The sequence below is a fragment of the Gasterosteus aculeatus genome, chromosome 4, assembly GCF_964276395.1.
Source record: "Gasterosteus aculeatus chromosome 4, fGasAcu3.hap1.1, whole genome shotgun sequence".
NCBI lineage: Eukaryota > Metazoa > Chordata > Actinopteri > Perciformes > Gasterosteidae > Gasterosteus > Gasterosteus aculeatus.
In genome coordinates this window covers 11243636-11267175 of record NC_135691.1, presented here as the reverse complement: position 1 = coordinate 11267175, position 23540 = coordinate 11243636, and the positions used below count along the sequence as shown (strand labels likewise).

Here is a 23540-nt window from a genome sequence, read left to right as displayed (position 1 = left end):
ATCCTTAAATGCTGTGTACGGACCGAGGTACAGACTATTCAAGTATCACAGTTCAATTTTCTGTGTCTTATTTGTAGATTATGCATAATTAGGAGGCTATGGTGGAACAATATGTAGTCAAAGTAATGACGCAAAGGTTTATATGGCGATCCGAGGAAGATTGTAAACAATAGTTCATTAAAACATGTTGTATATCAATATATTTTTAATTCATAAACACAAGGCACAGCCTTTATTCAGATTTTAAAAAGTCAACTCGTACAACAATTTAAATATTCATTTAGTAGAATGCCCTAAATTTAAAAAAACAACAACAAAAAAAATGTTTTTTTGTTGTTTTTTTAATTCAACCTTGACAGACATCTAGCAGGTGATCCTGTAGATAAGAGAGGGACTCTTCCACATGAAGAGGTAAGGCTTGGCCGAGGTCCGCCTTGGATCTGGACAGGAAGGCCTCCACAGCGTCCCGAATGGCCGGCTTGGATATCATATCATCTGGTTTGTAAACCGAGTTGCCAAGACTTCCTCTTTGTTCAGAGACCGAGTTGCACAGATAGCCTGGGTATAACAAATGAAAAAACGTTAAACCACAGTGGGCTTCTTGCTAATGTTGAAACGTTTTATATTTCAGGAATATGATATGGTATCAGTTAGTAAAAGTTAATGTAACCCATGTTTTAAAAGGCACTGTGAGGGATAAATCTGTATGGAAATGTATTTAAACATTATGCAGTGTTTCAATGCAGGTGATGCAACAGGAAAGAGCACAGGTGAAAATGTGAGTAAAGGTAAATGTTGTTGTATTTAAATGAGGCATAATAGCATACGATTTATTTATTTAATAGAATATATACGCAATGATCACCAGAAATCAATCAACTACACAAATACAGAATTTAGGAAATAAAAGTAGATAGAAAGGAAAGGGAAATAAATTTGACTGCCTGATCAGAAAAGTCCAACTCTTGTTAAATCCTTTTAACCATAGTAAGAAAATGTTGTTTTATACCTTGTCTGCTTCACGTCAGTAAGACACTGGAAAGCTATTCTAGTCAGTCAAGATGTAGGTATTTACTATGGTAAGATTTACTTGTGTGGTGTAGGAATACTAGTAATACTACTTAAGTTACAGAATGTATGGGGAACCATGTCCTGACTACCGCGTCAAATAATGTTGCAAACATTTCACCTTCCATCGCTTTGTTGTAGCTGAGCAGCAACATCCAGAGAAGATTAAGCAACTCTTCCCACCTCTGCCACCGTTCAGTACCATCCTGGGAAGAACAGTCATGCATCAGTTCCCGTGAGCGGCGGTTTTACGAGGTTCACTCACAAGTGTTTGATTGGAAATCACATTTGTATACTAACTACATAACATAACACCTGTGCACAGCCGACTGACGAGGCGGAGGTAAAAGCATGGTGCGAGAGTGATATTCACCAAGGGGTCTGGTGCCAGAGTGCAGTACTTCAGAAAGTGGAGCAGAAGACTGAGCGACATGGGCAGAGGGGTTTTCAGCGGGCATGCGTAATCTAACAGATGCTCCAACAGCTTACATCTCAGCACCTTGCTCTGCAGGCTCTCCAGCAACAACGTCCTGCGCGTGAGACAAATTGGTCCGTTACGGCTTGTTGAACTCGGAATTAGAGCGTAAATTACATTAGTAATTCATGTTGTGAAGTTACATTTTTTAAAACCTAAATACCTTACAAGTATTATTCCTCTCAATAAATAATGACATATATTGCTTTAATAACAAAATTGTAAATTGACAACTTCAAAAGTCGATTAATATTCCAGCGGCACAATATCACAGGGTAACATGATGTTTGGATATTAAAGAAAAGGTTTCAACCACTCGCTCCAACTTTCCAATTCGTAATAATGCACATCCTGCTTATGTTACCTCGCTCACTTGACTCCTCGCTCTCCTCCTCACCTGTGTGCTCGCAGAGGAATATCACTGATAAGCATATGAAAAAGCTCCAGGGACAGCTTGGCAGAGTTCAAAGCTGGAGAACGGTCCACCTCAAGAGCCAAGGACAGCATCCTCTGGAAGATGGACACCATTCTGCACGGGTCAACGGGACAAAAACTTGAATGTGGAAGGACAGGCATTGAAGCAGCCGTAACAATGTGTAAATGTGTCAAACCACTTGCGTTGTATATTTCTAAATTCAAAATTCAGGCGACTCACCTGATTAGTTCATCCCTCTCTCTGGCTGCTTCTCTCGTCTCTTTCTGCACTGTTGATTTCATAATGGCAGAAAAGAGCCACTTGATAACCTCCCTGGAAAAACAAGTAAACCTCCACATTATTACTATAAACAAAAATAGTATAAATTAAAAATGTAAAGTATTTTTAATCTATAAACATTATGATCACCCTATTATAGATTGATATGCAATATTCAGTTGTATACGTCAAGTGGTAGCCTGAACAACAAAGTGGGCTTAAATGTTGAATGTTGAAAGCTATGAGTTTTGTTTACAGCAAAGTGGTGAGTTCATTGGCTATCATCCAATACTACGCAACCTTAACAGAGAACATCAGTATGTTTCAAATGCAGCTGTTTGGACAGATAGGGAAATGATTTCATTGCAAAAAACAAAAACAAACATGTGCACCTGACACGAGGGAACTGCTCGTCACATGACAATGTCGCCTTGGCAATGGAGTCGTGGAGTGCATTGATGGAGCGTTTGGCCAGGAAGTCGTCCTCCAAAGTCTGCACAACATAGTCCAGGAGCATCCGCACAACCTCACATGAATTTTTCTTTGTGGGTGAAGAAGGAATCAGGAGGGGCACAGAAAGGGACATCTTAGTACACTTAATTCACCAAAAAACTATTCAGCTGTAAATATGTCTGCCTGCTACGACATGATGAAAGAAATATCTAAATACTATACAACAATAGTTTGACAATGACTTTGTCATTTCAAAATATATTGACAGACCACAAAACATGCTTAAAAAGCCTGTTTCTTAATATTACAACCTAAATCCTTTTCAACAGGGTCTTTTTCAACAACACTGGTGGCTTCCTACTTAGATAAATCACCCAGCTTTATTGTACACCCACACATTTTGCTAGCTAAGATAGTACCTGATCAACCATGACTGAGGTCAGCAACTCCCAGTCCCATGGAACTGCCATTCTATCAGCTATGTGGTGTCTGCAATCAAGGGAGCAGTTTTAATCTCTAAATCCAAAATATGGAAATTGGGAATAGAAGATGGACAGGGGGACGCAAAAGGACAAGTCAATAATTTAAATTGTGAAGGCTACAAATGAACTCCTGTTTCTAGATTTGTTCACCTCTGTGTCTTCATCAGCAGATTAAAGGCCTGCACGCACAGGTGGTAGGGACAGTGCAGGTCGAGCAGAATGCCACGCAGCAGGTGGCATGTGATGTCTCTGGGGGGATAGTGACCGGGCTGCAGTAGGTCAGACAACAGCTGCAAAGTGCCCTCTGGGTAGTTCTCGTCGATGGTACTGTACACCAGGCTCAGGCTCTGGCGGCAGAGCACCTCTGGAGCTGCGAAACCTTTTTCTTCTTCATCAAGCTGAGAACAGAAACAGAGAGGATGTACATTGAGACTAGCGTATCATCTCGTGTAAAGAAAGCAACGGAAGTAAAAAAAAAGATTTGGAGAAAACGTCTCTTACCAGGACCTGAAGCGAGCCGGACATTATTTTCCTGAGTGTAACTGGGCACACAAATTGCTTGTCCTTTCGACTGGCCACCCTAAATTCCATATCCGATCTGCCGTCGCCGTTCACATGCTCTACGTCACTACCCTCTTGCCAAAGATCTGGACTGTCAAAGCCCAGATTCCCTCTGTACGTCCCGGCCCCAGAGCCGTTATCCCTGTCCTCGTCGGACACGGACAAAAGAGGTTCATTAGGGACGCTCCAGTGGAAGGAGTCAGAGCTGTTCGAAGCCTCGTTAGGATAGAACTTCTCTGACTGGCATTCAGACAGACGATCGGCTAGCTTATCCTCGGAGGTGGCTGTTGGCTCGACTTGGCTATTACGGTGAGGAGATATGGGATTTGTGTGGGACGGAGAGTCTCGGTCAAAATATCCTGCAGTAGGAGAGTTGGAGCGTAAGGGATCGGAGGCATTGCTTTGTTTAGATCCCGCTTTGTCGAAGTTCCGTTGTTCCGGTTTGGAGCAGAAGTCTTTGTTTTGTAAAAAATTCCGGGCTTCATCTTGGGATGAGGAAGAGGAGCAAAAGACATCTCTCTCGTCTTCACGAGCGCTCGGCTCTTTTGGGGTTTCAACAAAGTCCCCTTTGTCTGAGCAGGCAGAGTCACCTGGGGTCTGTCGAGGCGGCGACATTTTTCTAGTAAACTCTGTGTTTATAGATGTATCACTGTTCTCCTGTTTTTTTTGACAGATGAGAGATTCAAACACCTTTGGAAGAGACTCATCCAGTGAGGGATCCAGGTGAGGACCATTTGATGCAGGAGTTGTCCTCAAATCACGAACCCATTCTGGTGCTTGGCTGTTATTGTCCATTTCCTGGAGGTGCAGGGACATTCGCGCACCGTCTTCCTTTAAATACACACAACTCTTTGATGTTTGCAGTTTGGCAATTTCAGTTTCATGGAAGGGCAATCGTCTTAATTTTACAAATGCTGTGTGATGATGTGTTTTATCGGCCTGCTCTTGGTGTTGTGTTTGAGAGTCCAACGGTCTCTTCTTTGACATTAAGGTACCACAGTCCTTCTGAAGGGCAAAAACAGCTGGGTCTCTTGATGAGGACACCTTGAAGTTATTATCTGGTTTTCTAGGAGTTTCAACTCGTGTACCTATTTCTTTCGTTTGAGCGTCATCAAGCAGAAAATGCTTTGTCTCCCAATTCGTCCCACTTGCTACGTCATGCTTAATCGAGTCTACCGACCTCAAAGCAGAGGAATATGGTCTCTTGGGTTTCAGCTCTGGAAGAGTCCATCGAGGATCTGTGAGGTCAATGTAGAGCTAAAAAAGGGGAAAATAAAAAATGTAACTACAGTGATGAATATCATGGCAGTATGAACACATTTCTCCACATTCCTATTTGACTTCTGTCTGGACTTGCGGCTTGTGTTGATGATTTCTGTATTCTCTACGATTTTCCTATATTCTAGTTAGTAATAAATACTTTTACTTTTCCGTAGTACTCAATAGCTAGTCCTGTGAATTGTTGAAATTGTTATTGAACTGTTATTGTGGGCACAAGTGCCTCAAACGCACATTAAATCCTGGTTTAAAAGTATTTCACAAACACAATGAACATGGCGCTAAAACATCGATGTTGTTAACTGACATTCGTTGTTTAGTTCAACCATTAACAGTCCGGATACACGCTGAGCCGAAGCAATATGTCTTGTTGACGTTAGCTTTTACGTTAGCTTTAAGGTTAGCTTTATACGACCAAACCGCGGAACCTAATGCCAGATAAACTATCGATATTTGGGAAATTTTAAATTGCGAGGCGTTTACTAAAACTACAGCGACACCTTGAGGACATTTGAAGTTAACGTTAGTTAACTTTCTTTAATCCACTCGACGCTTCTCCGGTAACGCCCGAGTCGAAGTAACGTAACGTGCCGTTACGTTAGCGTTAGCGTCAGCTAGCTAACGTCTCGTACCGTTCGCACGTCGAGGCTCTCGACTTCGACCCGGACGGACGTGAGGGGCAGCGGCTCCGCTTTGGGCACGACGTCACTGAAGGAGCCGACGATTTCCACGTCGGAGTCCTCCTCGTCGCTGTCGGAGCTGAGAGTGATCACGTCGTCCATCTCGCCTCACTCGTTCCAGGAAAAAAAAGGCGTTAGAAAGAGGCCGAAACGTCAGGTGCTTACGCCGGGGATGACCAGCGCGAGCGCACCCATGGTGGCCGCAGCCGCCGCAGTCGCGAAGCAGGAAGCGCGGACATTAGTGTGAACTCCTCATTCTGTGACCTTAGGTCCTCCGGCATTCTCCTTGGTAGTCCGTCCCTCGCCAGTCCTTATTTGATTTGAACATTGTATTAAGTTAGTTTAAAACTAGGCTCCATCCGGGAAGAGAAGCATAATCCAATGTCATTGCGTTGGCACGGGTGAATCCACTGTGCGTGTGACAACTGACAACCCCGACGTCGACGCTTCCTGTTTTGTTTTGTTTTCTTGTGTCTTTCCTTCCACAGGACGGTGGATCGCGATCTGCTCGCCGCAAACACCACCACCTACTGGGGTGTGAAGATTCAGCCCGTCGGCATTTCCTCTAATAAAAACCCCAACGGTGGCTTTTAGTTACACACCTCTTCCCTCTTCATGTTCTTGCTTGAACAAATGCTTGTTCATCTACTGTTCACATGCATTTCATATGCGCCATAATAAACACGCAGATAATGAGATGTTCTTATCTAGTATGGAATGCTGTTTTAGTCCAAATTAAATAAATGAATAAATACATAAATACATGAAATATGCATTTGAAATACATCATGAAATAAATAAATGAGGCAATAAATACATAAATATTAAATACATTTAATTATTTCATGGTAATTTTATTTCATAATGCCACTTTTCATCTCATGGTACATTTATTTCATAATGCTACTTTTCATTTCCAGAGTATTTTATTTCATAATGCCGTTTTTCATTTCCAGAGACTTATTTCATAATGCCCACCGATATCTTCCATTATGTCAACACTCACGTGTGAATGAAAAGTGGCATTATGAAATAAAGGTACCATGAAATGAAAAGTGGCATTATGAAATAAAAGTACCATAAAATAATTAAATGTATTTAATATGTATGTATTTATTGCCTCATTTATTTATTTCATGATGTATTTCAAATACATATTTCATGTATTTATTCATTTATTTAATTTTGACTAAAACGGCATTCCATAATGTAGAGGCAGTTTTGTGACATTGTGTAAGTCTCACTCATCGCCACTGGAGTGCACTGGTGCTTTGCAAATTATTTTTGAAATAGGCCAAATACACATAGACTCCACAGGCCGGATTGTAGCAATACAAGCAGCTCGGTATTCCTTTTAGAAATGTCTCACGCTCCTACCGGATTTAACGTCATTGTACACAGTACACCGTCAGGAGCATATATTTCCTTCTGCACCTGTCTGATCCTGCAGGAAGGCCCTTCTGATACTTGCTGGATCCACTGGACAGTTACTCATGTAAACACAGTGTCATAATTAAGAACACGGTGTTTTGTGATGCATGATGCCACTTCCTTTTAATGGGAAGCTGAGACAGATAAACACAGAAGGGGCACTGTGTGTTGAGTTGATTTGAAAATACACTCTATGGGGATAAGAACATTGTTTAAGCTGTAGAAAATGTGAAAACCGTTACAACCTCGTTATATCAATATAATTTCTCTTCTATGAAAAATTAATATATTTTGTTATTGTTTTGAAATGCATGTGTTGTAGACAGCAGATATTCCACGAAAGAATATTCCTTCTATAACTCATGCTTGTTTTTTTATAAAAATGTAATTTTTCAATAGTGCATTTAATATAATTGGTGTTATTAACCCCAGATGCGCCAAATCATTAAACCTTGTGAGGAATATAGGCAGGATGAGTCATCATAATCCGGCATACACAATTTTCGGACACCTTTTGAGAATGGGAAGTCTTTATGTAATGGACATTAAGAAATAATGCATGTATATGTGCTGTGGGAGTAAATGTTTCCTTTGTGCCTTGGAAATTATCCTTAGCTTTTGTCCTGTTAGAATGCTATCAATTCCGGAGCTCAACCAGCTGGAAAACAGACTGCGCCATACATTTCTGAGTAAGTTGTTATCAGAATAATAATGTCCAACGCAACAGGGGTTGATGCCGAATCATTTCGAGCCAGTTCATATTATTGTGTTTGGCTTATTAGTTGTGGGAAAACCAATACCGCCACCACATCAAATATATTTCATCTCCAAAAGGTGGTCCAAGTTCAATTAGAGCTAGAAGGAGAGATAAATTATATTTTATATCGCAAATGATCCTCCACCACTCTACTGCCCGTACATGGATACGGATTTAGTATAAAATACTTTATCAACAGCAGAACACGTGGTTTCCTCTATTAAAAGGTGAGCTAAAGCACGTCCGCCCTCATCAGTCATTTTCTCTGAGAACCCATGATGTCTGATATGAGGCCAGCTGGCGTTCGAAAGACATGTTTGAGCAGATCCGTGAAAAGCATTGGAATTCTTTACAGCAAACTAATACTGCACAAAACGAGAAAAAGAAACAAATCCATTGAAACACCATTGAAGCTAAATGAAGAATTTGAGCTCAAAAACGTTACAGAAATGCACAGTGGATCACACATTTAATTAAACCAACGCCCAGAGACGAGGTTCCTGACAAATCTGACATTTTTAAAAAACCTGTGACAAAATACCTGACATTGTAAACCCTCGGAACAGAGTGACATTCTCACACTGCGTGTCTGGATCCTGGTTAATTCACAATACAACAAGTGGCCTAATATTTTACAAACAAACAACAGACAAGGTGAAAGAAAGAAATACCAACTTTTGTTAAGTGATAGGGAGCCTTTTCATTTAAAATATTGTATTACCTTTTATACATTTATGAAATACATTACCTGAAAACGGACTGATACCAAGTAACTATTTGTCAAATGAATAGAGTAGTAAAGTCACTTTTTTTTTTTCTTCATAAGTGTCACATATTTTAAATGGATGTGTTGAGTACAATGGGTTGATAAAAGTACTTTACACATCTAGTGGATAATAATCTTCCTTTCACTGAGAGTCACAGTGTCACTTGACATCACTGCTCTATAAGAATTCTGTATTCATGAAAACAGCCAGGCTTTATCCTGTCAGCGGCCCTTTGTTTTGCCAGGCTCGCAGAAGACTTTGGACAGGTTTGCTGGTGGGTTGTGCTTTCCGGTGGAGAAAAGGGGCACGAGCACTCGAGCTGGAGGTCTGCTGCCACAGAGCTGCACGATAAGGGGAAAACAACGGAGCATCCCACAAAGGGCTGCTAGAAGGGTGAAAGTGACACTGATGACAGAACCAACAGGTGTCAGATCCGTTGCGGCAAATGGATGAAAGGAAGGGAGGTCTGGATCCAACACCCACCTCGGCACTTTTCTGTTTCCCCGTGCACGTCCATGTCATGCTCTGTGCACCTGTTTTTTTTTTTTTCCATCTGGCGGTGGAGCTCCAGAGGACCCATAACGAGGCTCATTTGAGTGGCAGAGCGCACCGGGTGCAGAGACCGAGGAGGCTGATGGCGGACCAAAGCCGGATGACTCACCCTGCAATCTGTGACCCCAGAGGCTGATGGATGTCACAACATGATCCTTCACTGGGCTCCTGTTGTTGGGAACTACTGGACACTGTCTGAAAGGGTATTTTAGTATTTGGATATTTGGTTAACACCTAAAGAATCACTAATAGCGCGTGATTTTTGAGATGTGAGAGGTTATTCGGCCACAGTGCCCGTCACAGCAAAATCGATTATTTTATTCTAGGCTTTATTTCATGCTGTTTAAAGTTTATGACTTCTGTCAAAATCATAAATGAGAGTTAGCAGATGCTTCTTATGGTCTTTTAATATTAACATATATAATCCTGTTTCTTATTAAAACCCAACCATGCAATTAATAGAGCAGCAATGAGTGCCAACACAAATGTTTTTGTAAATAAATAGGAGCATTTTCTTAATGCATTGGACACACAAATAACAGGAAACGAGGCCAAAGTCAGATTTGAAACAAAAGCTCTAATGACCATTCAGGCTGGAGTTCGAAAGCACAGGGACACCTTGGATATGAATAGTTTGCTTCCTGAGCTGCGAAGTGCACTAACCAGGGTCAGAGGAGGGGCAAATCATGGGGATTAAGAGTTTACCAGAATTACCTTGAGGTAGGCTACATTACTTTGTTTTCACAGCTGACAATGGAGAACAGAGTTTTAAATCCCCTGCATTGCAACAATTGCCAAAATGTCTTTGCGTCACACACAGTGACAATTGTAAAAACGTCAGCATTTTGTAACTAGAATGAGCTTACAGTCTACATGCCAACATCAACATGCTAACATGTTCATATTGACAACACTGACATGCTGATGTAAAGAGTGCAATACAATATTCACCACCGTCCCCATTTCGCATAAAATGTTGCTAACTTGGCCAATAACACATCTTTTTGTGGTTCCTTTGTTCTGTAATGTTTTTTATGAAATGTAGTCGCCAAGCCAGTATTGAGTGTTTTGGAAGCAATTTTGACTTGTAAATGGAATTACATTTGAAGTATTTTTATAGTTGTGGTTCTTTCGCTATCAGTGATACATACAATTTAGTGATCCCCAAATTTGTATGCTAATAACAAAACTTAATTAGTGAGCAAATTCTTGGTAAAGTAAAGTACAGGTATGATTTTGGCAACACGATGGCCATAGCTGTGCAATATTATCAGGCCTAACCAATTTGTATTTATTAGTTCATACATTTAACTTTTCCATATATACACTTCCTTCAGCCCTCATTCACAGAATAAACTCTAAAATATCAAATGAATTAAATCACTTTAGAAAAGCATTCATGAGTCATGTTCCCTCTGAGTCATCTGATATCTCGTGTTTAGTAGTGTGGCCCAATTACCAAATCCCAATGTTTTGAGAGTCATTGATTCACCTGAATAAAAAAGATGGATAGATGGAGGAGCTTTTTCATACCTTACAGAATTGATCATTCTACTAATCTCACGGGAGTTCAAAGTTAGGACCCACAAGCTTGACCACGGGAGACAGAATCAGGTATACAGCGTTTATTTCAACCCCTGAGAGGGCGGGAATGTGGAGCCTGAGGTCGGACACATGAGGGCCGGTCAATCGGTCAGGTGCTGGACGCCGAGAGAGAAGAGCGAAATAGTCCACGAGCAGGCAACAAGCGACCTGCTGCATGGTGGCGAAGCCCACCAGAGCCGAAGATGACACAGACTGACGAACCCAGGTCTGCAGGACCAGGGGTTGATATACTGCTGGCGGTAACAGCTGTGCCCCAATCAGGGGTGTGGCCGTGGGAGGAGTCTGGAGGCAGGACCGCCAATCCAAACAACGAGCACATGGCATAACAAAACAAACAGGGCAAGGCGACCCATGAGGAGAGGAGATTGAGGTGAGCAGAGGTTTACACACAAGAGGTCAGACTGGGATCCTGCCAACTAAAGGTTTGATTAGCCCTCATTCCTCATTCATTGTTCTTAATTGTGCACCAGTTAAAAAGGAGTTTAACAAAACCCCTCCAGCAGGGCACATTTACCAAGCTACAGATGTGTTCTTTCCCTTAAAATTAAAAAGAGGGTTTCATTCACTGGAGTGTTTTTCCAGGAAGCCTCTTCTCGGGCTCTTAGCGAGTGAGGTTTAAAAGCTCCTTCCTCTGCTGTATGTGTTCACAACCATTACAGCTCTTCATCCAAGATGAAGCCCTTTATACATTATTCAAATTCAGAAAGCAGCTGATGAAACCAGTTCCAGTTTAAACATATTCAGGGCCGTGATATACAGAGATGGCAGCAAGGCATTCTGAGATTATTAAAAAGAGCCAATCTTTACAAAAAATTGCAGATATGTTTATTGCCCTTTGAGTCTTCCCTGGTAGCAAACCACCCCAAACTTCATCTGAAATTAAAACTGAAGCTTCTGGTAAGGAATGTGTTGACATGCGTGGCCTTCATAGCTTTGTTAAACCGGTCCTGGTTTTGAATGCTAGCGGAGCCACGTCCAAAGCTGTGGAAACATCTGAGGGAAATCTTGTTTGTTTGGGACACAGTGAAGGTCAGAATTCTTGTATTTATCCAGACCTGCCGAGCCATCAACAACAGCACTCGAAGAAAGTGGGAAATGTGTAAAAATGTGAAATCTCCGAAAGAAAAACTTGTGAATCTCAGTGTTGATGTGACAAACACTCTCTCGCACACACACACACACACACACACACACACACACACACACACATGCAAAGAGACTCCCCTCGCACTTCAATGTACACACATCTCCCACACACACACAACAACAGCAAGAGCAAAGATGTTGTAATCACATGGGCTCCTGGCTGGATTTCCTGATGAAAATGTCTACTTTAACAAACCACCTGCAAACTGAGATGAGGTTTTCACACTCCGTCTCGAGCCATTTATTCCTGGAATGTTACATAATACAGCAGTGGGTTCTGCTCGCAACCCGCCTGGACAGAGCCGAGGAAGAAAAAGCGTACGGGGAGCGTAGTGAAGCAGGGCGAGAGACGCAGTCATCAGTCTCTTCTAAACCACGCCTGTCGTCTTGGGCGTCTCGTCTTGTTGTCGGCACACTCTTGTATGGTCTGTGACAACATGACATTTTACAAAAGAGTGACTCTTTTCAGCATCATCGGATGTCAGCAGATGTTGATATTTTTCACAACTTCCATGGCTTGATCAGAGGTGCACACTCTTCTTGTTCGGCACCTTAATAGCTTGGGTATTTGCACGTCACATTCAGTTTTTAGTTTAGCTAAAAAGCACAAGGAGAAAAAGATGTTTGGCGTTTTCAGTGTTATTAAGGTTAAATGACGTGACTCAAAGTATTACCGTGCATGTCTAATAATCGACGAGTTGACAAGATTAAAGCCATTCTGTCGACTGTGCGTGCTGCTCCCATCCGATTGCCACCGTACGAACGAACTGTGTGGATGAATAACTGCCGTGATGACAAAGCTGCAGGGGATCTTAATGAACCACCGAGCAAACACCTCTTTGGCTGCCGAGAGCTTGTGACAGTAAATGAGTCTGGCATCTGCGTCAGGCAAAGATATCATACGAGACAGCTGATTGGTTCTGCCTGTTGACGCCTTCTACTCTCAACCGGAAACTGTAATTGTCTGGTTGAAGTGTTGATGGGAGATTTAATGTGTGTCATTTCTTAATTTGTGGCTCAAACCTTTGGCAACACAGAGGCGTGGACCGCAGGACCCTCATTAGGACTCGACTGCATCAACAGGAAGCTGAATCCAAAGTGGCAGGATGTTGGGTATTGTTGAGCTGTTTGGGATTATGAGCACGGAAGGCCATGCAGTCATTTTTTCATATTTCTTTTTCCTCAGCTCAGAAATAATTTTTCTGGGATGAATTCATTTTGGTTTTGACAGCTTGTCAAGATATGAGGCACTTGATAATGAATATATGTATTTGTCCATTGTACACGTCTCCCTCTCTTTCTTTCTTTCTTGTGCATGTGCAGCACATCTCTACACATACATATTATGTGTATAACATATAGGAATGAGCGTGGGTCTCTCTGTTCTACATAACTTGTAACACAAAGGATATTACAGTGGCTTTCAGCTCCAGAGATATTCAGTAACATGCGTTATGTATTTACAAAATTCTGCATTTTTGGATCAGAGATGACAACAGGGCTGGAGAGACAGTTTGCTTCTTTCTCTCCTGAACAATTGTCTTCATCAAAAGTGCACCTAGTTAGTAGCTAACCAACTAACAAGACATAAAAAGTTGACTGGATTTTGTTAACGCCTGCAAGCAGGAACATTCAGAACTGTAGCAGGATCCCTGTTTGTGACACAGTAATCTAATGGTGAACGTTACAAAAGCAAGTCATTGATTGAGGTATACTTATATTAATCGAAAGGATTTGTAAGTTTACATGTCTGACCTATCTATACATTTTGGCATTTGTCCAATCTGTGTGCTTCGGAACAAATCCATGCATTTTCTAACATTTCCTTTACAACTAATGTTCAATTAAAAAAAGTAATAAAAACAGAGTAAATCTAATCTTCCATCCAGGATGGCAAAAGAAAGCTCATTTGAAATGAAGACAATTGCATGTTATTTTTGGACTCCCCTGCTGCCTTTTTCTGCCGGTGAAGAGCACGTTCGTCTTTGGGGACAGTGGTTACCGAGGTGAATGACTTTCTTGGTTTGCATGCAGCAGGTAGACCCTTAAGGAAACGTCTACATACCACTGATATATGTTGACAGTCACCCTTTAGATGATCTTCACTTTCATGTTCAGCCAGGGGAGTGAGTAAGGGAGAGAGGGCAGTGAGGCTCGTCCACATCCTACTCCAAATTTTTTTCTGTGTTTTTTTGTCTCTGCGGCCATTAAGGAATCCGGACAACGCTCAAAGATGATTATCATCTGTCTAATATTTTGAACACCAGGCAGTTAAAAAATTGTTAAAAATTGTTAAAAATTGTTACTTCTAGACTAGATTACTGCAATTCTTTATTATGAGGACACTCACTTTAGCTCACTTTCTTTCATACTGCACACGTCACTTTCACTTGTCACTTTCTGTTCGCTGGTGCACTTTATTTTTCATTTTTAAATATGTGTAACTTTTTAACTGAGCTTTTATTAATTTATTTTTAAAATAACCCATGGCCTTATACTACTAACACACTGCTGACTCGTCATCCATTGTCGTACTGTCTGCTGTTATGCACCCACTGCCAAGTCAAATTCCTTGTATGTCAGACATATTATGGCAATAAATGTTGTCTGATGTTTTCTGATTCCACTTTCAGTCCGGGCGGCCGACACAGTCAGCTCATTTAAGATAAAGCCTAATGCCTATAGTTATGGCTGGCTCAGGTCTTGACCAGCCCTTAGTTATGCTGCTATAGGCCTGGACTGCCGGGGAATTTTCTTAGGGCACACCGAGCTCCTAGCTCTCTCTCTCCCTTTATAAGAATTCAAATCTCATTGATGCACATTTAGCTTCTCTCCTGGAGTTTTTCTGCTTTCTCGCCTCACAGCTTTCCATGGACCCTGTTCCTGCCTCCTGTCATGGCCCTGCTGACATCTGCCGCTGCTATCATTATAAATATTAATCACATTTCTATTACTGATCATGAACCAACATCTTTTCCTCTTTCCCGAAGGCTTTCCCTCCCCACAGGTTTCTGTGGATGGCGGTTGTTCCTGCAGTGGTCCTGTCGTACACCTGGCGTGCTACTCTCATCATTTCAATCATTTTGTAGGAATTGAACTTTTGCTTAGATCTCTTACGCTGTTCATTGTATGTGCACAGCGTATTTGTATTATTAAAATACATATTATTTTGTATCGAAATTCATTTTGATGCATTTTTCCCAACTCTGCCTCTGAGGCAAATTTATAATTTGCAATTTTGGGCTGTACAAAATAAAATGAATTGAATTGAATGAACACAGAGCACACACAAACATTCATTTTGGCATCCGCCGCTTTAGCTGGAGCAATCCTTTGATGACAGACATCCAGCAGATGCTATTTAATTTACAAATAGATTTTTTTTTTAATCCAAAATTAGGAAAGTGAATCTGGTAAGCAAAGCTGCAGAATGACAGCAGCTCAGCATTTATTTTTATTTTAGAGTTTTATTTCACAGTGACCCCTGACTGACCATGCGTGAGTCAGCATGTGTGTTTGTGTGTCTTTTTGTATCACTCCTGACTGGTAAATATCCCCTGGCTGTAGACTAGCTGCCTACCACAACATAGATGTTAAATAACTCGGATGGATCCAAGTTTCTCAGCAACAGGTACGGTCAACATGTGCTGCAGTAGAACAATTCTAGAATGACTGATGGAAAAGAGTAATGGATAATATCCCAGGAGATGCGAGACAGGCCAATAACACAGAACAAGCAATCAATGCTGCATGAAACACTGTGACTTCCTAATTAGCAGCCACGCAGGGCTGATAAAGTTCACCTCCATATCCATATTCATCAGGCACTATTAAAGGCCATTTCATCCTAAACATCCCTGAGCAATGCCATGAAAATATTCTAAAGATAATAATCTAAAAGAATTTCAATGGAACTTTACAGTTGTAGATGGTAGTTTGAGCTCTGTGTGTAACACTGAGAAAAGTTCATATAAAAATTAAGAAAAGAACTGTGTGAGTCTATGAAATCAAACAAGCTTGATGCCTGCATTTTCCCAAGAAATCTTAAATCTTTGGAACAATGCTCTTGCTATCTCTCCCTCTCTCTCTCTTTTCTATTATCTCTCTCTCTGTCTCTCTCTCTCTCTCTCTCTCTCTCTCTCTCTCTCTCTCTCTCTCTCTCTCTCTCTCTCTCTCCATTAAGTTTGGAGGAGGTTGGAGTGATGTCACTTCACTCCAGTGTGGGCATTCATTCCATCGGCAGTTTGTCTCCAAAGATGCTGTTCACCAACACGCAGAAAAAAAACCCATTGCGCAGCGCGATGTGATAAAAGAGGAGCGACTTTACTCGTGCAGCGTGTATTGTGATGTTTGCGGAACACCATGTGCCCGTCGGAATATTTCGGAGGATCTCTAGGGTTTGCTGTTTGAGGCGATGTCTTATTGCAGAATCTCCGCGTTCTGCGGGCTACAATCCTGAGCGTTACGCACAACACATCTCCATGCGTTAAAGGAGCGCAGCCAGTCTCGGCTGGTTTTGGAAAGGAAAAGGGTGCGAAGCGACCAACATGACACGAATGCGCAAATCGGAGCCAGAATGGATACAACCCAGTTAAATGTATTGGTGGAAAACGTTTCCAACGATGCCAACGCCACGGACACATCGCTTGGCTTGCCGCACACCGTGGCAACCACTGTGCTCATCATCCTGGTGGTTACGGTGATCATCTCGGTGACCATTGTCGGCAACGTGTTGGTGATTGTAGCGGTGCTGACCAGCCGGGCTCTGCGTGCGCCCCAAAATCTTTTCCTGGTTTCTCTTGCATCAGCGGACATCCTAGTCGCCACACTGGTCATCCCATTCTCTCTCGCCAATGAGATCATGGGCTACTGGTACTTTGGAAGTACTTGGTGCGCCTTCTATCTGGCTCTGGACGTGTTGTTCTGCACCTCATCCATCGTGCACCTGTGCGCAATCAGCCTGGACCGCTACTGGTCAGTGACAAAGGCGGTCAGCTACAACCTGAAGCGGACACCTAAACGCATCAAGTCCATGATCGCCATAGTGTGGGTGATATCTGCGGTCATCTCCTTTCCTCCTCTTCTCATGACCAAACATGATGAACGGGAGTGCCTGCTGAACGACGAGACCTGGTACATCCTCTCCTCCTGCATGGTGTCCTTCTTCGTCCCGGGTCTCATCATGATTCTGGTGTACTGTAAGATCTATAAGGTGGCCAAGCAGCGCTCCTCCACCGTGTTTGTGGCCAAGAACGGCCAGGAGAGGCAGCCGTCTCAGTCCGAGACGTGCTTCGTGGGGAAGGACCGGTTTGAGACGGAGAGCCCCAGTAGCCAGAGCTCGGGGAGCCGCCACCAGAGGCAGGGGGAGCTGGATGACATTGACCTGGAGGAGAGCTGCTGTCCGTCGGATACCAAGCTGCGCAATCATTGCTTCACCAAACGGAGAAAGGTCGAAGGGTCAGACTGCTGCCCGCCTCAGAACTGCCGTCTCTCCTGGGCTTCATCGCGGGCGTTACAACTCTACCCGGAGCAGAGGAACCCAGCTGGGCGACAGCAACAACTGGCAGCGGCCAATAAGACCAAAGTGAGCCAGATGCGGGAGAAGCGTTTCACCTTCGTGTTGGCGGTAGTGATGGGAGTGTTTGTGCTTTGCTGGTTTCCCTTCTTCTTTACTTACAGCCTGCACGCTATTTGCAGAGACAGCTGCTACATACCTGGTGCACTTTTTAACCTTTTCTTTTGGATTGGCTACTGCAACAGTTCTGTAAACCCCATCATTTACACCATTTTTAACAGGGATTTCAGGAAATCCTTCACGAAAATCATTTGCAGAACTTCTGAACGCACATAAATACAAAAAAGAGTCCTGGGACAAATTGGTTGTTTTATGCTGGGTGTTGTTGGCACTTAATCTTGACTGACTGCAACCCCCCTCCTCCCCGAAATAATTTACTTTGAACTATTTTCATGTTTAAAAAGACAGTGTTGTGTGCACATCTAAAAATTCTATGAATGTAGTTCTAAATTAAGCAAAAAAAACAAAAATATTAGTACATCAATGTTGCTAGTCAGTAATGTTATCTGTTGCATTTATGCCACACTTGTTTTAATATGTGTAATTGTATAATAAGTCCTGCAAACATGCACGTTTGATCTTAAAATGTCTGTATTGCATAAATCACTACTGCTGCAAAAAGCAAGAAGAAAAGCTACTCGAAGGAAAAACCTGAAGTCATGATGAAGCTGCATTCCACTGCTGGCGGCTGCATCGCAGTGTGTGTTTTGTGTAAAGAAAAAAAGGAGATTAATCTCCACCATCCATAAATAATAAGCATGGGGACGAGGAGGTGAGCAGGTATGTTCTGTGAGTGTGTCTCACAGTGGATCAAAAATGAAATGAAATACAATATATCACATTATTTAGATTTATCATCTTATCATTAGAATGCAGCATTGTAGAAAAACGTGGCACAACGGCAGGTTTTTCAAATCAATTATTTTGCACGACAGGCATTATTGCCGGTGAACCCTCTAAATTTATGTAAGAATCTAATCTCGCACCATCTCACACCACAACAATGTCTAAGCTGAACTGCATATGGAAAACCTATTGGACAGATCTGTGAGTTTCATTTTTACACCTCCCCATACCTCGGTATTTCGTTGGTAAATATTTGAAACATGCAATTTGGCAACAGAGACTTATTTCTGGGTTGTGTAGTCCAGCAAATTCTACTTTCATTGTGCTTCAAAATCCCTTTTCCAGTCTCATGAATACAATGCGACTGCTGTGATGAGAAAAATAACCTTCAGTAGATTGGACTGACTGTTACATTTACATATTGTAAGGCTGCTCACATGAGAAACTTAAAACACATCTCTAGAGATATTGTGGGAAGAGCTTGATCTCCACCCAGCAGCCCATCTCCTTGGTGTAATAAGAGACCTTACTGTAGTATTTAGCCAAGTCTCAGGCTCTTCTGCTTCATGAAGCGGTTTTAAAAGTCCTACAAATCATGACCCCCGCAAACTTTGCTTGCATCACGTTTCATATGGGATGTAAAGTGGATGTGAAATGTTGTACATATGATGAAACTTGCATTAGAAGTTCCTGCTCTTCTTTGGAAAAACATAGTTAGAAAAAAAGATAGCTCCTTATCAGCCTACTTTATTCATTGGGGGGGACTGAGAAATATACTATATTTGTATCCTCTGAGGCTCGTCTTCAAAGCAGTTCTACGGCTCTATGGCGCCTTGCCAAAGATAATCACGCTGTTTGAAGGCTGTCATGCTTGAAAGGAGTCGTTTTTTTAATAGTTGTATCCAAGTGTTTCTTGTGATGAGGCTGTTGTTGGAATACTGTCGAGGGAAACCAGAGTGAATGTGGTTGCATATTTCTTTTTTGACTCTTGACACATGATTCTATTCATGAACAGTATTAAATATTCTGAGACAAGTGCAGCTGGGGAGAGCGATGTGTCTTTATCTCGACGGGACTGCAAAACACTTAAAAAATAATTAAATGTATGGGCCTAGTCCCACTCACAGAATGATTTTTTTCAACTTGAAGAACTACCGGGGGGAAAGGTGTTAATGATGTTGGGCATTGTGTAACTTCATGTTGTCGTGTATGTATACAACTTCATTTCAATATAAACAACAGAGTTATTGACCCATGAGTACGCCTATGTGATTCTCTTTCTGATTGAAAAATCGATTACTGTCCAACAAGGCTTGAAACTCCCTTGTTTAATCTTACTTCCCAGTTAAATGATCCTTCTAATCAACGTTACAGCACAAATGAAGCACAGTGCTTTTAATGAGCTGTCAGATGACGGGTAATCTCTTGAGTGCGAATCGAGAGACCCACATTCACAGCGTCATTGTGTGTTATATTTTGGTCAACAATTGTATCTGAAGAAAACCCAAATTTTCACAGGTCCCTCACAATCCTTCACCATTCATGAGAAAAATGCTGCGCTAATTGCATCTGTTTCTAAGACAAAATGAGTGTTGTTTGTCCTCTGATTTGCCAGCCTCTCCTGCTGAGCCTTTTATTCAAATCACAGACCGTAAACAGAGTTGGAGACTAGTTCAGGAATAGAAGCCGAGCCGAGTCGACCTTCAACCCGCCCAAATCTGCCTAATGAGAGCAACAGACCAACTGGACACAAGCAAAACATTTCCTGGGGTGTGATTGTGAAGGGAGAGCCTTATTGGAGCCCTTTGAAGCGGAGGGAGAGTGGACGGTGAGAGCCGGCTGCTTGGGCTTTTTAGGGTCGTCTGTGCGGGCGAGGCTATTTCGAGTCACAATAGTCGGAGGAAACGTGCTTATAAATGTTTCAAGAAGGGTGCAGCATCTTAGGACGCGAGACAGAGAGCGGTGCAGAGCAGTGGCGTGCTGTCCTCTGCTGCATTACGTTGTTTGTCAGGCCCAACGCGGAAATCTGCAGGTAATTGCTTTTTTTTCAATTGTCTCTAACAAGATAAGGGTTGGAGGTGGGAAGGGCCAAGAGCGGCGTCAGTCCCGAGAAGCCGCAGAGACACTTTGTCCTTAGTGGAAATCAGCTGGTTTGGAATCGAGGGGGGGTGGGGGGTGCTGGCTCCCTCCAGGCTGTTCTCGCATATCGCCCCGTTAAACACAAGTATGTGACTTGAGGTGTCAAAGGAAATCATGAAACTGCAGCGCTCACCTAAAGATGACAGTGTCAGATTACCGGCTCTGCATGTGCACATACGCAGATGTGTAACCTCCATACTGGCTGGATGAAGCAAGGCGATAGAAGAAACACCAATTTCCCAGATTCCTACATATTTTAAGAGCTATTTCTAAAAGTATCGGCTATCAAGGAAGGTTACAAAAATTACATTTGGAGGAAAATTATATGTTTTTTTTCTGGAATGGTGGCAGTTTAAAACAGTAAAAAACATGTGGTAAAAGTTGTAAATTAAAAAAAACATTCAACACCTTAAAACCTTTGAGTAACACAACCAGCTGTTTTGGAAGTTAGGACCATTAACTGTTTTTTGGATACTGAAATAATGTGTTATTTTGTTAATGTGCTGTTTTTTAACAAACGGGATTGAGAGCCAGAGACCGTCATTGTAATTCAGCATTTTCGCATTGCTTGTTTTAATGTTTTCCTTTGGAGCTGTTTCCAATACTGACAGTGACAAAAACGAACATAAAAGTAGACCAACACGCAAATTGAACTAGAATCTCTTGTTTGGGTTGAAAATTACGCTTCTTTGCTTAAAGACATAAAACAGTACGCTTTCCCTAATGTGCTCTAACTGATGAAAAAACCTTTGATGTGACTCATTTGAAGTGCGTACCTTACAGCACAGCGAGGATACTTAATCTATATATTTATCTTGTTCGGTTGCCTGCCTCGTTCCCGCATTTGATATACAACCAGTGACGAAAGCAGTGATTCAAAGAGAGATGTGCCCCCGAATGTTGGCTGCTTGATGAACACAGATGGTAAAGTACCGTAGAGATGAACATATGTGAACATTGTCTTGTGTTGTTTCTCTTTTGTAGGAGTAATTGTATTCATCCCCACACACTCTGATTCATATAGTGAATGTGCCTCCTCAGTGTGTGTGAGATTTCATCTTCTTTCGTTTCTAGCGGACATTCACAGGCAACATTTAAATCCGAACAAATCATAGCTGCTTCATTTTTCTAAGGAAACCGTATGTAATGCGTTTGCCTGATGGAAGGTGCTATTGGTCCTGCACCTCCCCCTGTTCCTTCGCTGAGGAAGATTTTTCTCTCCTCACTTTCGTTTTTATTTTTCCTTCCATCACTTTTACTTTTTCATCTTTACATTTTTCTACTTTTTTTCAAAGCGACTTACAAATGATGCATTCAACCAAGAGGCGACGAAGCCAGAACGACAAGGCAAGTACAATTTCTTCAGGAAAGTCAAATGACAAAAGTGCTGTAAGTGAGCGCCACCGTAAGTGCTAATAAAGTACTACCTCGTATAGTCGGTAAAGGTGAGTTTTCGGTGAATTTATTGGACTCTCTCATGGATTTTGTCATAGTAGCCAGGCCATTAACACCTCCATGACCTGGGATACTACTCACACTCTAAACACAGGAAATGGACTGGCTTTACTGTGTGCAGGTGGGTCACAAGAAGAAAGGAACACAGAAAATAAACAGTTTCAAAAAAGAATTTATACTCAAACCATTTTTATCTTCAAAACAATACAATTTACAAAAGCAGGACTGCCTACTTGGCATAGAGAAACAGAAATTAAAGCATCGGCTAAAAACTTCCCATGTCAAAGATCTCCAGCTTGCATATATCATCATCCCAAAGAGCTCCAGTGGCGGCTGTAGTAGAATTAATTGCAGCCATTAAACTAATGTACGGCGCTATGGGAGAATGACGAAATAATAATGACAGAAGTTCATTGCACTCTCTGCTCTGATCCGGTCTCATTGAGTCGGAGGGGCGGGAGTTCATGCTGCAGGTGTAATTAAAGGGTCCCTGTGCTTGAATTTGTCTTCGGCCTCCAGGAAAATGAGTGCACCCATCGGTGGACCGCATGCACTTCGCAGCAGGAAGGGGTTGTGCAGGCTTGAAGTTGTAGTCATCAGGGTATCTTCAACGATAAGTACTACAGTCTTTCAACCTGCACTTCAAAGTGACTTTGCCTCTGAAAGCGCCTCATCGTCCAACACTGCAACCTCTTCATCTCTCATGTCCGCCATCAAGCTCCTTCAGTGTGCACTGTCCATTGACATGTTGAAGAAGCGATAAAACATAGAGATTAGTGCCAATTCAAGCAACAATAGACAGCGTTCAGCTTTTGCTTTTTTTCAAAAATGCAAAACTGCAAAAAGAACGGAGCAGACAAGAGCTAAAACATCTAACACACACGTTCCATTTTAATTCCCGGACGTTTTTGGCTGTCATCCGATTGAAATATATAAATCCCTTCCAAAACGTGTGTGCATGTTAGGGCTTTGTTGCCATCAGCTTGGCCCATTGATTTATCATTTCAAGCTTTAATACCAGAAGGGAGGCGATGTTTCTTTTTAAGCTACAGTAGGAAGAAGATAACATACTCTTCCTAAGGGCAGAAGTGTGAGGATCCAAAAGGAATCTGGGTGAAACAGTTTTACCATTCTTTGTAAAACAAAAAACCTCTGACAAATCCACAAACTGACCAGGACCAAACATGAACAGTTTGTTAGCTGCTGGACACAGTGAAGCATTTAGAAACTCAAGAGATGGATTTTTTCCACCTGGAGTTGGTGGAGACCAAAAGGGAGTGAATTTCAGTGGCAACGTGGCCACAACATAAATCCAATCAAATGCTGTTGTTGTTGCTACAAGTCGGCTAGATATGTAAATTGGGAACTAGACACAAAAAGAAATAAATTAACCCAACCTTTTTCTATTTGGTGCCGACAATCATGAACATAATTCTCCATATAATTATGTACATCTGGGATATTTACCAATAGATGAAAATAACAAAAATATCAACAAAAAGATGTGAATAAATGGTATGCAGCTTTTAAAAAGATAATCGAGTTTGATTATTGGAATTGTTTTATTTGTGTCCAA

At 41.9% G+C, this 23540-nt stretch overlaps 2 protein-coding genes across 2 annotated transcripts; one reads left to right on the top strand and one right to left on the bottom strand.

Annotated features, from left to right (window-relative positions):
- Positions 1–187: 187 nt before the first annotated feature.
- Positions 188–6341, bottom strand: simc1 (SUMO interacting motifs containing 1). Its single transcript, XM_040173575.2, has 10 exons — positions 5644–6341; positions 3674–4990; positions 3323–3570; positions 3110–3179; positions 2630–2778; positions 2199–2291; positions 1941–2072; positions 1442–1598; positions 1190–1274; positions 188–558 (listed from the first exon to the last, which is right to left on the bottom strand). The coding sequence occupies exons 1-10, from the start codon at positions 5791–5793 to the stop codon at positions 347–349; spliced, it is 2613 nt and encodes an 870-aa protein (XP_040029509.2). The 5' UTR covers positions 5794–6341; the 3' UTR covers positions 188–346.
- Positions 6342–16151: 9810 nt separating this feature from the next.
- adra2db (adrenergic, alpha-2D-, receptor b) lies at positions 16152–19627 on the top strand. Its single transcript, XM_040174889.2, has one exon. It carries the CDS (start codon positions 16526–16528, stop codon positions 17798–17800), a length of 1275 nt encoding a protein of 424 aa, XP_040030823.2. The 5' UTR covers positions 16152–16525; the 3' UTR covers positions 17801–19627.
- Positions 19628–23540: the final 3913 nt, after the last annotated feature.

Bases quoted from the DNA above. Each gene is read 5' to 3' on its own strand.
- simc1 (XM_040173575.2), bottom strand. From the start codon at position 5,793: ATGGACGACGTGATCACTCTCAGCTCCGACAGCGACGAGGAGGACTCC. The intron at 3,571-3,673 runs GTAAGAGACGTT...TTCTGTTCTCAG, and splicing joins CCGGCTCGCTTCAGGTCCTG to CTTGATGAAGAAGAAAAAGG. The intron at 2,779-3,109 runs GTACTATCTTAG...TCACCCACAAAG, and splicing joins CCTCAGTCATGGTTGATCAG to AAAAATTCATGTGAGGTTGT.
- adra2db (XM_040174889.2), top strand. From the start codon at position 16,526: ATGGATACAACCCAGTTAAATGTATTGGTGGAAAACGTTTCCAACGAT.